Here is an 18,170-nt window from a genome sequence, read left to right as displayed (position 1 = left end):
TTAATAAACTATTGTTCAATTATTTATAAATGTAAACTGATAAATAAGCTTTAGTTAATTATTTTTTAAGGTGATTATAAAATTCTTTTTACATTTAAAAGTTGTTTTAAAATTTTGTGCTGCTTTTTGATTTTTTTGCTATATTGTGATTGATATTCTTGGAAATTTTTCATGAATTATAAATTTATAAATTTTTTATCAATCAGATTTCAAAGTTAATAATTTACAAAATAAATTAGAAAAGAAAAATTTAATTTTATAAATAAAAATTGTTTTTTTTTTCTTTTTGTCATGAAAATACGTGAAACTTGGCACCAATAGATTCAATTAACAAAAAATGCTTAATTAAGATGCACTATGATCAACTTGCACCATTTGAAATTATTTATTCCAAAATGTTTTCAGCTTCAGTTTGGGCCAGCATGAACTGAGGGCAAAATTGTTTAAGAGTAAATACCGTATATCTGCACAGATAAGATGAGGTATAAATTTTCATTGAAGTTTTATAGTTTTAGCATATATCTGTCCTATAAGACGACCCCAAACTATCAAAGGCCTATGAATTTAGTTTAGATCAGTGATCATCATCTGGATAATAATTCCGTATACGCTATACAGTGTTATGTCCTAGTCGTAATTTTTTGAATGGACAAATTTTATTTTCTTGCATCTGGCAGCACTGCCTTGCTATTGTTGCAAACATTCACACTGATTTGGGCATTTGGGTAATGACCTTGACTATTCACAAAAACATCGTATGGGCTATTCTATTTTGTGGACATACATTACTCTCTACTAGTAAATAATTACGGTTTTTACGTTTTTTTTATAAAGATATTAATTTATATATATTTCAATTTAATTTTTTTTGTATCTGTCCTATATGACGACCCTGGATTTTGGAGGCCTTTTTTTATGATTCAACTATTGTCTTATCTGTGCAGATATATGGTAATTTTGAATAATAAGTGTACAAATTGAAACAGGGTAATCTTCTGTATAAAAAATAATAAGCATAATATGTAAAGTGATACAGCATTTTCTTATTTGAGCATATTTTATTGAGATACATTGTTGAAAATTTTGTATTTGATATATAAATTATTTATATATGCAAATACAAATATAATTAAATGCAAATTTTATGTATAAATTTTACATAAATTATATTTGATATTAGAAATGCTTTGCATTTCAAATATCAAATATAATCATTGCCTGAATTGTTTAAAATCAGAAAAAAATTAAACTGAAATACTATTATTACATTTTTATTGTTCAACAAATTGCGTTTGCATATAATATTGCAAAACTTCCATTATTTTAGATTTTGTTAAAATGAAGACAAACATGGAAATTTTTTCTACTACATTTCATGTTTATGTTTTGATACTAAATTATTGTGTTTTGGTCTACCTCATTATTTTTGAACTCTGCTAGATATCTATCAATGGTCACTTTAATTGTCTGAAGCAATTATAAAAATTTAATTCAAGTAAAATTTGAATTAACTTTTTATAACTGTTAAAAAAAATTTCCTGTGATATCAGTTGCAATTAAAAAACTTTTCTATATAAATTTTTCATTTAATTATTTTTCAAACTACTGTAAATTAATATTTATATAAATATAAATTCATATAAGTTTTTCACTTAAACATTACAATCATTTTTAAAAATACTTAATAATACAAATATGAGATTTTTTTCTGTTGATAACAGAATTTCACAAACATTTTTAAAATAACCAAATATAAAAGGAATTTTATTTATTATACAAATTTATTTTTTTAAAGTTAAATAAAGATACCAGAATGAGTGATTTTAAATGTGAAAAGATTTTATTTTCAATATAATTAATTTGAATAATTGATTGTAAAATAAACAACTGTTTATGCAAATAATTAACAATATTGTTTGATTAAAATCAAAAGTTATTATATATGTTATTCATGTTACTGATTCAAATTATCATTAATGATTATTCAAAGATGAAAAACAAATCCTATTTAAAAATTGAAATCTGTATATTTTCATTTAAATATTAATAGAATAAAATAATTAAACTAATGATTTGAATTAGGTAATATTCTGTATAGAGAAAGTATGGACATAATTGCCTAAATGGATTGAAATTAATGTTTACATAATTAGAATCTTTACTTAATTTTAAATTATAAATATTATAATATATATTAATATATTAATAATATTATAATATTATTTTTAGTTTTAATCCCATTATAATTTTTATTGGTAATCCCATTATAAATATGTCTATATGAATCCATAAGACATAAGTAATCAGTGCTACAAATAAACTTTAATCTTGAGTGTTTGCTTCATTATGATGCAGCTCTCTTATACAAATGTATTTAGACATTTTATTCTGTTTGTTTTACTATGGCTATTGGATCCAAATACAAACCACTTTAAAAATAAATTTAAAATGATGATGCTAATAGATGTTGTCCTAAATCCTGAAATAAATCAAGATGATGATTTAAAACTTTTACCAGAATGCTATCATCACTAACAAATTTATACAGGTAACTCTCAGTATTCACAAAGGTTTCTGGAAAACTTGCAAATATCAAATTGGAAGACCCATGAAAAAATTAGTTAGGTTCCTGCAGGTTGAGTGAATATGGCTGAGCTAAAGCATGTTTCTATAGGAATATTTAATTTTTGCAGATGATTCAATAAATAAATACAGTCAAACTTCTATATAACAGTCACTAAATCCTGAAAAAAATTCACTATAGGGAAATTTCGTTATACAGAAATTACACTTTTTGATAAATAAAGTGTTATTTTAACATAATTTTTTTCATTATTTTACATAATTTTTTAATGTAATTTTGTTATTTTACATAATTTAAATTAATGTAAATGTAATTTTAAGTAAGTAAGTTTACATTTATGTGTTAAAATATCTAAAAGTTAGTTTAACTACATTTTCATAGAAACAAATTTTAATTTTTTTGTTGCATAGAACAATTAAAAAATGTTTTCTCTTCATAATATATTTCATACTTATTAAGAGTATTAAGACTGTTTCATCTACTTCACCGAAAACATGGTTTAGCATGTTTTCATTGATTCATAAGTTTTAGCATGTTTTTCTGTAGGTTTTGAATCATCAACTAATTTTAAAATTGATTCGTGACTTGTTTTTTTATTATGTTTGATAAACTGCTCACACAAATTCCAAACTTTGCTGCGATGTCATTCTTTTTTGAGCCTTTATCAACTTTCTATAATACATAAATTTTTTTAGTAATGCTTAAACACATTTGCTTTGACATTTTTATACTATAGTATAGAACAGGTGTGCAAGCAAAAGTTCAGTGGGAGCCGAAATGTAGGTTTTGCAAAATGCATGGGAGCCGCAATTCTATACTTTTTTTATTCTGTACCGCAATTTTATTATATAATATAAATTTAATATAAAACAAATATTGAAATTTTTAATAAACATATTTTCACAAAATTGTGGAAATAAAATTGTAATAATAATAATAATAAAAAGCAGAAATTAACACTTTCAGCAAGAGCCGCATGTAACTCAAAAAACACTTAGCAAAAGCCGCATTTGCCCATGTCTGGTATAGAACCATCCACCCTCAAACCTGAGGTTAAAATAAAATTGAAAAGTTGCATTTCACTTTCTAATGTTTTTGAGAACTTTGACAGGCAAATTTAGGAAAGTTCATTTGAACTTAACTTAGCATTTAATATTGTAAAATGATTTAGGTATGACTCATCTCAGCCACCTGCACAAGTAATACTGCTTTCTCAGTTAAATACTGTACTGTACACAATAAGAAATGTCACTGATATCAATATTCATTGTACAGGTTACTCTGATTTTACGACAGATGTGTTCTCAGAGGAAGTGGCATAAACTAAATCAATGCAAAATTAATCTATTATACAGTACAGTACTGTATTATGAAATGAATATTGATGCATTCCAGGTTGTCCAAAAATTTATACAACACAGTAATTTTTTCAATAAAAACATATTAACTATAAGTTACAGTATTACTAAGAAATACTGTATAATACAGTATTAAATTTATTTATTTTATTACATAAATACTGTAATACTGTAACTCTAAGACATTTAGGTCCAAATGCCCTCATTGACAGATAATCCCCCTCTTCTTTATAACTGGTAGCCACATGGAGGCAGATTGCATGATTGTTTTAAAGCTAATGACCAGTATTTCTCACACCTACGCTGCGGTTTTACAAAGAGTTTACAGATTGATACCTGAAATTGAACCTAAATACTCAACCTAGATGGAGTAATTAATTTTGAGTGATCAATCGAATAGTACTTACAAATTAAAAAAAAATTGTTATATAGAAATTTAACTTTGTTATTTAGAAGCAATTTTACATATATTTTTGGTTGAAAGAGCAGTGTACAGTATAATGTAAAAATTCATTTCAAATTGTACATTGCAAATTCATTACAGTGCATCATGAAAATGAATTTTTGCATTGTACACTGCTGTTTGTTAATGCAAATTTGATGTTTTAGTAACCCATCATATTCTTCACTATATGATGACCTCATTAATTAAAATACAGTATAGCCGCCAGAATGAACTGGTACATACTTCTTAATAGTGGGCAAACTTCTTGGTCCTGGCAGTGTCCATTATTCAGAGGTTATACTTTATTTAATTAAATGTAATTTATTCTATATTAGTAGCTCAGGCTGCCCCTAGTGGACATTCTAGTCATTCCGTGGTATAAATAATAAATTCATACCAATGGGGAATGTTTCCCCTCCCCATGGGGAAGGGGGTTAAGGATTACCCCTCCCCACGGGAAAGGCGTTCTAGCAGCAGCGGTGTCATTCTGTAGTATAAATAATAAATTCCTGTTACAAATAATAATAATTTATTGTTAATTTAAAATCATTGCTAGGGCACCTCTAGTGGGCGTTTTAGGCATACCATTACAGATATACTGACATGCGATCAATGGCTTATATTATTAGATTGCAATATCAAATGTTCTTATTTATTTAGATCATTTTTAATCTGTCACATAAACTATTGACTCTAAAAATTTACTATTAAGCTTTAGTATGTATGCAGATTACAGGACATGTTAAAGCAATACATTCAATTAAATAAAATATTTTTATATATACAGTCAACTCATCTTAAAATAAATTTTACCATTGCCCTGGCAAAATGCCATTGTCATAATGTTAATTTTCACATGATAAAGCAAACAAAAATTTTACCAGAATTCCTTAAATCAAACTATAAATTTACTTCAAAACTCCCAAGAAATAATCCTATTTGGTTACTTTATGCACTTATCAAAGTAAACAATAAGAAGTAGTATTGTAATAAATGTTCCATTTTGATTAGAATAGATTTTCTTCTAGTAAAGAAAGACAGGTTCAACCTCCAATTGTAGAGCAATTTTAATCGCTTTAGTTCCCACCAATTTTTAATATTAATGTAATTAAACATAAAAAATACTTAAAACTGAAAAAAACGAAAGAAATGTGTTAATTTTGAAGAAAAAGCTTCAAACTTTATTTTCCATTGTCTCGCCTTTCCGTGAAATCTGACACCGAGGAGTCATTGTGTTTACAGCTGGATGACCTTGAGAACAGCTGGTGTTGGATTGCCCGGAACATTCTCATAGAAGTCTCGGGAGGCGAAGGGTTTATAGTAGGGTGAATACTAGCTGGCCTTATATTTTTAAAAAATTCAAATTTTTATTGTGATGTCCGATCCCCCGACTTAATTAAATGTATGTATAATAAAATATATTAATTAAAAAAATTAAAAAACTATTGGAGGTCGTTTTTGATATCAGAAAGTAGCTTTAAATAACTTTACCGATGGAAAATCCATGCACTAGAACTTTAGAACGATGAATGAAATTTGATATCAAACTCCCATTAAAAAACAATTAATTGTTAATCATGCATCATTAAAGGTAGATTAAAATCGCAATAAAATTTTTATGCGCGGGTAAAAATTTTTGAAAATATTTGGAGACCTAAAAAAGATATTTTAGGGGTGAAAGGACCAAGTTTTCTGTAATGCTATGTAACCTGCCCAAGTTAACTTGGGCGAGGAACTAAAGGGGTTAAACATCTGGTTTTAGTGGACCATTATACTGTACTCAGAAATCTTTACAAATGACTTGACCTAAATAAGTGAATGTGTTGGATCATTTATGACCCCACATATTCACATATTAAGGCTACAGATGAGTTGGATTCGATAAATTAGGTAAATACATCTAGACCAATTATTCATGATAAATGAAGGATAGGACCTGGATTGATATTCCAATTTTGGGTCTAGCCTAGCCCACAATGAGCACAAAAGAAATTCTTTTAATGCTTACAAAGTCGAAAAAATTTAATTATGATCATTCTACTTTTATTTCTGTTTTGTCTAGTACTTTCATTTAAAAAATACAAACATTAATATTAATTATAATGACATCATATTATAGGAATTTTTTATATATTTTATAATACAGGATGGGCCAACGAAAACGAAAGGACAGAGTTATCGTGTTCATCCAAGCAAATCACTCGGACAGGTCGATTTTATTCTCAAGGGGGACATCTTCTGCAATAAAGTTTTTGCGATTCTGAATACAACAGACAACAAAAAATTTTAAAAACTCATTCATTTTTTTATTAACTAAACAAACATTTATTTCAGAAAAAAAGTAACACAAACTATTAACAAACATAAAAAAAACCCTTTTAAGCTGGACTGCATATGCAAGGAAAAAATAGATCATAAAATTAAGGCTGAGAATGTGTTATCTGTTTCCAGATGTTCTTTTTTGTAGTGTTTACATTAAGCTTGACCATTTAATGATTCAATCAGAATTTAAGATTATTATTTGTTTATTATGAATTTTGTACAACATAATCGTTATGGTTTACACAATTGCTGAAAGGATAGAAATAGTAACTCTTCATTTCAGAAATTGCGAGAATGCTTATCTTACTGCAAATTTATTTAATCAACGATATCCAAACAAATATTGTAATGCAAAATATGTTCTGGAGTTGGTTCAAAAGTTTCAATTAATGGGTTCTGTGGCTAACAAAAGGCACGACCCTGGATGTGAACGTCCAGTAAGAAATGAATCGACAGAGATGTGGTGCTCAATTCGAACATTTATTGAATACTTGATAACTTTTTCTTATGTTTGTTACTTTATTTGAAATAAATGTTTGTTTAGTTAATAAAAAAATGAATGAGTTTTTAAAATTTTTTGTTGTCTGTTGTATTCAGAATCGCAAAAACTTTATTGCTGAAGATGTCCCCCTTGAGAATAAAATCGACCTGTCCGAACGATTTGCTTGGACAAACACGATAACTCTGCCGTTTCATTTTTGTTGGCCCACCCTGTATATTGTCAAAATTCAAAAGAAGTGTTATGACCAATATATTAAATTAACTTTTTATTTTACTAATCAGATTAAATGAAGGAAAATAGAATTTTAAAAGAATTTGTGTTGTTAAAAATTTTATTCTCGAATTCAAACAGTTAAACTAAACTGTTCAGGATTTTCTTTCTTTTAATTTTATATATCTTCAATTTTCAAATTTAAATATTACAATAATTACTTTCACATTTTTGCAGTATAGAAAAGAAAGTGAACCTGCTGAGCAAGAATCTATTCCGAATTCAGATGCTATTGAGATTGATGATACTGATAGTGAGTTTGACTTTTAAACTATTAATTAAATTCTTTGAAATGGATGAACTTTTTCAAGTAGGGTTAGAAATTAAGAAAATCTGCTTGTTGTCCAGTGAGCAAGCAACTCTATACTTCTGGTTGTCTTGTAATGAAATCAGTTGCTCAAATTGCAATGCACATACTTTTTTTTTTATAAATTACCAAATAATACAAAAAAAAGCTTTTTTATTGCTTGCATGCTATACAACCATTCATTAGGTCTAAACATAGAAATCTTGAACATCTCAGGAAACGTATGAGGTATTTGATTACAGTAGTGTGCCAACTTAGAAATGTTGAATAGGCCTATAAATTATTAATGGGTATGTCCAAAATTTGTCAAAAAATTTTTTAGGAAGAAAAATTATATTTAAAAACTCAAACAAAAAAAGAATTTGTGATTAAATAAAACATACAAAAAGCTATAATTTCTTACAACAGGGATCTGCAACTTTTTTGTTACTAAGGGCACAATAAAAATTTAAAAACCATTGAAAGCATATAGTTTAATTTTTGAAAAAAAAATCACAATGTTGTAATAAATAAGCAAAATAATTGTTTTGAAATATGTATATTTATATAAAATAAAGACTATACATGTATGTAATAACTAAAAAATGAAAATTAAAAGTGCATACATAAAATAACACAAAATCAAATTAAATTAAATTACTTGGTAATCATAGACTTTACTTTTAATAATATAGCTTCAAATATAGCTGGATATTCCAAAGGTGGCCATTAGGGTGGTCCATGTTTAAATAGCAAAAAAAAAAAAATTTTCAAGTGGAAGTCATGCCACCCCCTTGTTTTGTTACACTTACCATTCCTATTATGTGTTCAAAATTTCAGCCTATTATCTTATATACAAGGGAGTGCTCATTGACTTTGAAATATCTGAATTTTATGAAAAAAATCCTTAAAAAGAACTAATCAGGATATTAAGTAAAAAATGTAAACTATGTATCAAAAGTAAGTTTTTTTTATTCAAATATAGAATTTAAACACACACAAAATGTTATAAACAAAGCAATACTTCAAATAATATTAATTAAAGTTCTTTTTTCTCAACCTAAAACTAAGTTCATTAGCACTTTCTTGGATGTTTCAGTAGAAATGATCTTTCTGTTCTGTTCAATGACATAAAGTAAAAATTGTCTTTCTTCCTCATTCTTAGTGAGTATCGTATTGTAATCTTCAAATAGTTTTACACCCCTCTCTGCAGTGTCATTAACCACATGCAAATTTCTTTGTGCAACTTTTGCCTTGAAGGCAATCAACATTGTCACCCCAAGTCTTGGGAGATAATTGCAAGAAAGAGTCCTTGATGGTAAAGCAACCACAAAATAATCATCTTGCTTGTCTTCTAAAGTGCTATCTACACTAGAAGTGCTACTGAAGCTGAAATCAAATTCTAGTTCTTGACTTGACACTACCGAAATTGAAGCATTACTTTTAGCGGCCTTTTCTCTTAATTCTTCAGCTCTTTGTTTTTGTTTTACAGAACGTTCTTTGATCTTTTCCAGTGTCTTGTCAATTGATGTCTTACGCTCATCTCTTTGATCAATGAGAAACTCTGTCTTCTGCAATTTTGATTGAGTTCATGGCCTGTAAATGGGCAATATCAAAAAGTTTGTCTACCTCTTCTGTAAACAAATGCTCTCTATTTTTCTGTGCTTCTGAATCTCTTGTTTTATTTTTCTTTAAAAGCAGCCATTTCTTATGGCTGCTTTTAAAGAAAAACTTTAAAAATTCATTTCTTATGAATTTTTAAAGTTTTTCAATGCAGTGATTTGGTTGTCTGGTCGGAATACCAGATTTGCTCCACACCTCTATGACTTATTGAATGAGCATATGCACAGAATCTTTCACATTTTTTGATTCATTTAATGTGTGGTGATAACAAAGTAGAACTTGCCGAAGAGTTGGAAGTTGGTTAATCCTTACCAATGGCTCAAGATCTTGACATCCAAGTTGAAAAATGTTGTCTTTTTTCGAGTTGACAAACTCATTTTAATGCATTGATTCACTCACAGTCTAATAAATAAGTACCAAAGTTTTTTACATTCATCTATAAAACTCTTTAACAGTTGTATTTAAAAGTAGATTAGATTAATTTAACACACAAAACTGACCTGTAACAAAAAATCAAGATCAAGCATTTTTCACAAAAATTTCAAAACAGCACTCGATTGAGCACCCTCTTCCACTAAAGCTAGCCAACTGAAATTATACAATGTTATTGCTATGGATACATGTTACAAATTTACGGGGTGGCTAAACTGAAAAACAAAAAAAAAAATTTTTATGGACCACCCTAGTGGCCATTCTCTCATGTCATTATTCCATGATTTTATAGTACAGGGTGGTTATAATTAAAGTTGCCCTACTCAGACCTGTATAAAGCCTGTTCTCTTTGATGTATTTTGATGAAACTTAGTATATATGTTATATGGACTATGGGGAAAAGGAAAATGCAAAAAAAAATAATTCGTTCAAATTTCTACCACTAGGTGAAAAAATGGCGTATGAAGAACAAGAAACACAAAATGGAAACATGCAAAAGGTTTTTATTTATGACATTTGTTCAATATGCAATTCATTTGTGTCAATCACATGCTCAAAGCGCCTTACAGGGTGTTCAACAATAGCCCAATAGGTTTCTTGAGAAATTGCGTGTTATGCTTGCTTTCAATTCAGGCAGAGTTCATATGGTTGTGGGGATATCTTAAAGGTCGTGTCTATAGAGGAGGCATATGAACTCTGCCTGAATTGAAAGCAAGCATAACATGCAATTTTTCAAGAAACCTATTGGGCTATTGTTGAACACCCTATTGGGCGCTTTGAACATGTGATTGACACAAATGGATTGCACATTAAACAAAAGTCATAAATAAAAATCTTTTGCATGTTTCCATTTTGTGTTTCTTGTTCTTCATGCGCCATTTTTTCACCTAGTGGTAGAAATTTGAACGAATTATTTTATTTGCATTTTCCTTTTCCCCATGGTCCATATAACATATATACCATGTTTCATCAAAATACATCAAAGAGAACAGACTTTATATAGATCTGAGTAGTGCTTTAATTTTAACCACCCTGTACTGTACATTAGTACAGGGTGGTTAAAATGACTGTCCATCTGAAAATAAATTAGAAAATAGGCCTACAAGTGTGTAGAAGAAACTGCAAAAATTTGAAAATTTTGCATTAGACTTAATTCTATGATATTCTGTGAATATTTTGGACTACTATATAAATTAAATGGCAAAATAAATATTTCCTGATCAACAATAACAGCAGATTATTAGTAAAATTTAGAGGCCAAATTTGCCAATTATCTTCTATTTATTTATTTTATTTATTTAATCATACGACCCTATGGCCATTGGCCTTTTTCAAGGGTCAAAAGAAAAATAAGGAAAAAAAATTCTAGGAAAAAAAATTGGATTTAAGTTTTCTTAATTTTACTTTAAATTTTTATCAGTTTTAAAAGATATTTTCCACATCCAAAAAATGCAATTTCCCTTTCATTATTTTTCCACAATGCATGTAGCACACTTTTCTTCTTTACATTAGAAAAAATTTAAACTTGTTAGTAAAAATGATTGAAAATACTGTCTTTCAAATTTAATTCATACCATTTACTCAGTAAGAGCTTTGAAACAGTATTATGAACAGACCTCCTCTACAACCTCATTTTCAAAGAAAACTGACTGCTAGCTAGGGTTGCCAACTTTTCAGTGAATCCCACAAGCCAACACTTAAAAATAAACTCTTTATGATGAAAATACTACATTTTTCTATAAAACAATTAAAAACGTCATAATTCTCAAATTTTATACTTTCTTGAAACATTGGAGTGAATATTAGTAATTTTTATACTTAAATTTAATCAGCATGATGTAAGTTTAGATCATTAATGCATATCATGTGACACAACAATTCAAATCACTTCTGTTGTTTCCTTCTCTGTTATATGATGCATTATACACTCAGCAGTAATATTTTTTCCTTTTCCAGGTTTAATAAATTCCCTGATATTTCCAGGTTTTTGAGATTTCTAGGTCTATTAAACACCCTGAATAATAATCAGAATTTACAATTAAAAGTGTCTTTTTTTTTTTTTTTTTCTAGAAATTGAATGCATTATACACTCAGCAGTAATATTTTTTCCTTTTCCAGGTTTAATAAATTCCCTGATATTTCCAGGTTTTTGAGATTTCTAGGTCTATTAAACACCCTGAATAATAATCAGAATTTACAATTAAAAGTGTCTTTTTTTTTTTTTTTCTAGAAATTGAATCTATTGAATCTAATGAGAAATCAGATTATCAAGAAAAAATTGATTCCTTTCCCTGTTCTTATCCAATAACTATGTCTTCAGGAGAAATAGAGATACTAATGCAACAGCAAGAATTATTGTTAAAACAACAAGGACAAATGTTAACTGTTTTAGAGGTTATAAACAATTATACATATTTAACCACTATTCTAAATTAAAAATTAAAATATTGATTTATTTAAATGTATCTATTAATACATAAATTATTTTTATAGGAATTGAGAGACATTCAACGAGATCTTTTAATGCTGAAGCAAAAAAATCATGAATTAAAATTATCAAAATTTCAATTTACTGCAGCACAGGCAGGTATTAAAATTGTGACAATATCAAATCAATAAACAGCTTTTAAATTTAGTTTCCACACATTGAATTTCTGTTTTTCACTTCATGTATATAAATAAATAAAAGAAAATTTATTTATATATAGTTTTATTCTAAATTTCATTGAAGATATATGAACAAGATATACAAGATTAAGATATTTACAAGATTAATTTTAAACATAAGTGCAAAGAATGTTGAATTCCAGATAATGTATTGAAGTTGCATTAAAAAAAATGACATAAATGAAATTTCCACTAATAATAATAGTTACAAGAATGGAAATATTCAAAATGACAATAAATGATTACTTCAGTTTTGATTTATTCAACAATCAGTTGAAATAAAATATAGGTTCAATGAACCTTTTGTTTTTAACATTGTAACGAAGATAAGAGAAATCTGTAAATATAAATATTTATAAAACTATATTACAAATGTTTAATCATATCTTTTAATGACCAAAATATTATATTAGGAAAGATATATAGAATAATATATATTCATCTAAATAAGTAAAATAATAAGCATTCATATGCAATGCACATAAGAATTAAATTTAAAATAATAGAACATTCAGAGATTTGAGTACTCTTGTTACAGGGTAATGGTGTAGTATAGTTTTTATGACTTTTGCATAAAATCCCAATCAACAATCAGAACAGTTTACATCACAAAAAACTAAATAATTTATGACATGGTTTATCAGCAGACAATTAATTCAATCTCAGAAGATTCACAAAAATTCATCAAGTTAAAGGCATTATATGCATTTTATATTATGTAGCACAAATTCAGTACTAAAGTGAAGTAAATTATTATGCATGGAGTTTTGAAATAATTTAAATTTTGATATATCATAAAAGCATATATTTAAAGGTAGAAGAAATATGTTTAATTGTTCTTCAAAGATGATTTATCTGATAACAATATAATTTGTAAATATTAAAATTGAAATGTAACTAGAGAAATTGAATTGATGCATTTGATTTTATTCCATTTATGCATGGTGTAGTTTTTGTGTTGTATATTTTTTATATGTAAAAAAGTATATTTATATATATATAAAATAAATGTAGTAAATCTTACTTGCAAATATTTACATTGATAAATTATTAAAACTGTAACAAAATATAAAATCATATTAAAGCCTGACAAATATGTATATTTTACATGAAAATTAACTACTAGGACTTATATTAAATATTATTATGTAAATTATTTTCAGTTCATGATTTTAATCGTTTCAGGAAAATCTTGTTAAACAGTTTAATTTTTAACAGCACAATTACAGTACTTACATGCTTTAGCTGAATTATTCATAGAAATCCTTGACAGGCAAAAAACCTTTTTTTTAAACATGATCCTACAGTCATTAAGAGATCCTTTTCTGCATGGCCATTATGGGTTGGTTTGGATCTCCAATGAAGCAGTTGGACGATGAGGCCTGATCAAACCATCTGTGAAAATTCTGACATTTTAATCCAAACTTTAAGTCCCTCAGAATAGCTGACATCTTTGTCACCTTGGCCATCAGGCTATCAACAATAGACTTTTCCTTCTCTGTTTCCAATAATAATTAACACTAAACAAAAGTTATTTAAATTTAAAATTTTAACTTTTATTTAATTAATTATTTTTAAAGCAGCTAACACTTCATAGCCCTCTAAAATCTGTCTATGGGTCTTAGATTAAGAATCTTTATTCTAGTTGTTCTAGGGGCAAAAGAATATCCAAAACTATATTTATAAATGGCAAAATCCAAGTAAACACAAATGAACATTGCTGATTTCTTCTGCTGCTCACACTATATCTAGTTTTTCCAATGTGTCAAAACAAGCTGGAATATTAGATTCATATATAGGACATTAAACAATTTATCATTATTGAATCAGTTGTTAAAAAAGCATCTATTATACATTTTATAATACTGACTAAAATTTTTTAGGGGGGAAAGGATCCAATACCAAAAATTTAAACTTCATACATGAAATGCACTTTTTGTTTTAGAATAAATGCATTTTCTATATAAAAGTCGAGTTTTGGGATTGGATTATAAAACTTCAAAGCAAAATACATGGAAAGATAGTATGATAGAATAAAATCTGTCTAAATTATACTGTACTCTCTACAAAATAGAAATTGCTTAAATGAAAAGTTTCCAAGATTTATTTACATAAAATATTATAAACTGGAAATTTATCTGTTGTGAAAATGTAAAATTTTTTGGATATTGTTGAAATTATGGAGGAAAGTCCCCACTATGTTTGCCAACTTTGATATGGTCCACCAGTGAGCAAGTAGATGAAACTGGTCATTGGTTGCAGGTTTGCCTGACCAATAGGCTGGCATTTTCTTCATGTGTTTTAACCAGGGCTGTGGAGTTGCGTAAAAATCTACCTACTCCGACCAGGGGCGAACTTGTTACTGAAAGAGACCTGGAAATTCTGATGTCATCACGTGACCTCAGAATAAAAGATTCAATAAATAGAGTTCTAATAAAGATAGAACGTAGAAACTTTTTATTCCAAAGCTATAAGACTCCTCTAAGTAATATACAGTATAAATATGTATTCGATAATTTTTACTTTTCCGGCTGTTATATATAACAGAGGGAAAGTGTAACGCTCCGTCAAAAAATGACCCCTCCCAAATTTTTACATTTTTGGACTCAGGACACCTTGAAATTTCAAGATATACAAGATTCAAGGTTTTTCTCTATATGTGTGGATGTTAGACTGTGTGCGGGGGGCATGATTTCGTTCACCCTGTTTGAAGACTAATAATTTCTGTGGTCAGAATCAGTCAGATAGTTTAACACAGAAGTTAGTTATTAAGCGTCAAAGTGGTTGAACTAAATCGTGTTCCCATATAAATTCTAACATCTTAAGGGTTTTACTGTACTATTATAATATGACAAAAAGCTTTCTTTGAGGGTAGAGACGAGTTTTGTTTTATTACTAGCTTACCGGTCGCGCATTGCTGCGATCTCAGAAGAAACGAAATTCAAGCAAACTCGTTATGATAAGATTAAATTTACATTTTGTCATTTTTATTGAAACTTATTATTATTATATTATTATTCATTTTCATCGGGAAAACATTTCAAAGTGTCGTTTCAATTCTATTTATTTATTGGAGTGCTTGTGGATACACGATATTTTTTGTTTTTTCGTCTGATGTTTACACGAATAAATCAGGTTTTCCGACGCGTGAGCTGGCCACATACAGTTGTCCATGTGAGAAGCACGGATTCTCCAAATTTAGCCCACACACTCGCAGCGATTGTCAGAAGTGCGATATTCCCCATTTTTATATATATATTTTTTAATCCTTTATAATTTTAATTATTTAATTGCTCCTTCCTCTCTTCCTTGGCATGTTGTGAAATTTCTGATAGTTGGATAATAAACCGTTTTATTGTAATTTGTCTTTTTAAATTATTTTGAGTCGATATTAAAATTTGGAAAAGGGGGATACCTAGATCGGTAAAATACGCGAATTTCTTCCTACAACTTCGGTTGTTGTTCGGGGTACAGTTAAGGTTTTAACGAAGTTCGAGCGAATACATAATTAGCAAAAAAAAGTTGAAATAAAGTGATTAAACAAAAATTATTACAAATATCGTAAATAACAAATGCATATATAGAGATATTTTTTGGAGGGGGAAATGGTCTTCACAATTTGAAATCGATCGAACACACTGTGAAATGAACGTATACACGCGCGCCATCTATCGTAGGATAAATGTACTATGCCAGAAACCTTTGCGGGAGTGTATTAAAAAACTTCCCAAAGCTTCATGGCAATCGGATAAACGGTGTGGTAATGCATGAAGGACAGACACACAGACATACATTCATTTTTATATGTATAGATTATTATCTTTTTAATTTTGAACGCTAATAACGAGTAAAATATTCATTAAGAGATATGACACATGACCACTTTTATGTCTTCACCCTGTCGACCTTTAATTAAGAACCAAAATTTAATAGTATTAATGCCCCTTTATACGCAAGCTACAGTGCCACATTTCGTTTCTTAAACTTTACCCATTCTGAGATATTGTTTAATATCTTAGAACAGAAAATAAAGAAATTAAACAAATTAGACGCCAACACACACTCGCGCGAATTTTTCCTCTTTTATTGACCTTTTTTTGAGGGGTTCGGGAGGTCTCCAAACGTGTAGATTTGCAAAATAAATTTGGAGGGTCAAATTTGACACGATTCCAATACTTTTCCGTTTTATATACATTACAAGTTAAGAAGTAAAAAGGAGTCGGAGTCGGCGGATTTTTTGACGACTCCCACTCCGACTCTACAGCCCTGGTTTTAACACCTAAATAAGGGACCAGATTCTCATAGAAAATCCTCCCAGGAGAGCACTTCCTCTTGGCCGATTGCCCATGCCCAGCATTGTTTCACATCGTCAAACCAAACCAACTTTGATATGTGGAAGTACAGTACTATCGTTGTTTCACGTATACGTAAAACGATTGAGAAATCCAGAATCAATTTTTCGAAAGAAATCTGAAAATTCTCCATTTATATGTGTATGCTTTTATTGCCTACTACAAAATACATTTGTAATTTTATTTCAGGGGCCGTACTCTGGTCATCGTCTCTCACAATTGATTGGCTAATCATTTGTTTACATCTAGAGAGATCATCGCGTCTGTCCAAACGCGATTCTAGACAACTTTTTCTCTCGTTTATCAGAGCGGATAGTTGTCTTTCGACCGTCTGTTCGTCTTTCGCCTCGATAATCGAGGCTCGATTTCGTTATATCCAATATGGACGACTGGGTGCTACTCGCGTTGTACAATCGTATTAGAGAACGTTCTCTATCTCGGGAAAGAATATTTCGAGAGAGAAAATACTTCTGATTTTTTTCCAGTGTCTACTAAGAAACGCCACTGATTCCTTTTTTTTTTTAATTATCCTACATCAATTACTAAATTATCGAATATAATGTTTAGTCTACCATTAATTGTACTTAGATAGTTAAGGAGAAGTTAGATGGTAATATTTCGAAAAATATCTAAGAACTCACGCTTTTCTAACTTAGGTTATTAAAATTTTTATTTGTTAAGAGACAAATTGACATTATAATTAAAAACGTTATAAAACAAAAAACACATTCATCGAAATTACGAGCTTTATTTGAACACGTGCTTTCCTTGCCACGTGATCTATGATTATGTACCTGAATTTTCGAAAATTTTACAATGTCATTGGTTAAAATTCTATACCGTGTTGCGCGCGCAGATCACCTGAACATGTATAATCTACCTAGAGTATCGTGACGTCATCAACGAAGAAGAGATCGTTACAAGTGACCAGAATCACCACTGTTTCTGTTTCTGAGATACGAATTTCGACGTCATTTGTCATTGAAAGAAGAGACGAGAGATAAGTGACCAGAATACGGCCCCAGATAAAGTTAATATTGCAACACTATCCACTATTTCGAATGTTTACAGCTGATTTTCCCTATGCTCGAGTCAAATTTACGCCGTGGAGCGATCGAAACGCTCGAAGTGACAAATATTTATTACGCCAGTATCATAGCATTAGAGTTATTGTGAGCACAAGTATATCTATGGACTCTAGCTACATTTGCTATTGATGCTCTTGTTCTACATAGGCTGCTTCGATAAAAAAATGAAATCAATATTTTAGTACAACAAATTCAGACGAATTTGAAATTTTTATCGAAAAATACAGTTTTTATTTTTTAA

The 18,170-nt window shown here is 28.8% G+C and overlaps 1 protein-coding gene across 1 annotated transcript in view; it reads left to right on the top strand.

Annotated features, from left to right (window-relative positions):
* LOC111626997 overlaps positions 1–12,881 on the top strand; it is a 22,259-nt gene extending 9,378 nt beyond the window's left edge. The window contains exons 3-5 of the mRNA XM_023370536.1: positions 7,659–7,734; positions 12,053–12,216; positions 12,316–12,881. Coding sequence (XP_023226304.1) covers positions 7,659–7,734; positions 12,053–12,216; positions 12,316–12,441 — 366 coding nt within the window. The 3' untranslated portion in view covers positions 12,442–12,881. The remainder of the gene's footprint in view (positions 1–7,658; positions 7,735–12,052; positions 12,217–12,315) is intronic.
* Positions 12,882–18,170: the final 5,289 nt, after the last annotated feature.

Source organism: Centruroides sculpturatus, unplaced genomic scaffold, assembly GCF_000671375.1.
Source record: "Centruroides sculpturatus isolate CEXI.00-Female unplaced genomic scaffold, Cexi_2.0 scaffold445, whole genome shotgun sequence".
Taxonomy (NCBI): Eukaryota; Metazoa; Arthropoda; class Arachnida; order Scorpiones; family Buthidae; genus Centruroides; species Centruroides sculpturatus.
Note: the sequence above shows the minus strand (reverse complement) of the source record. Positions and strands in the feature narration are given on the sequence as shown.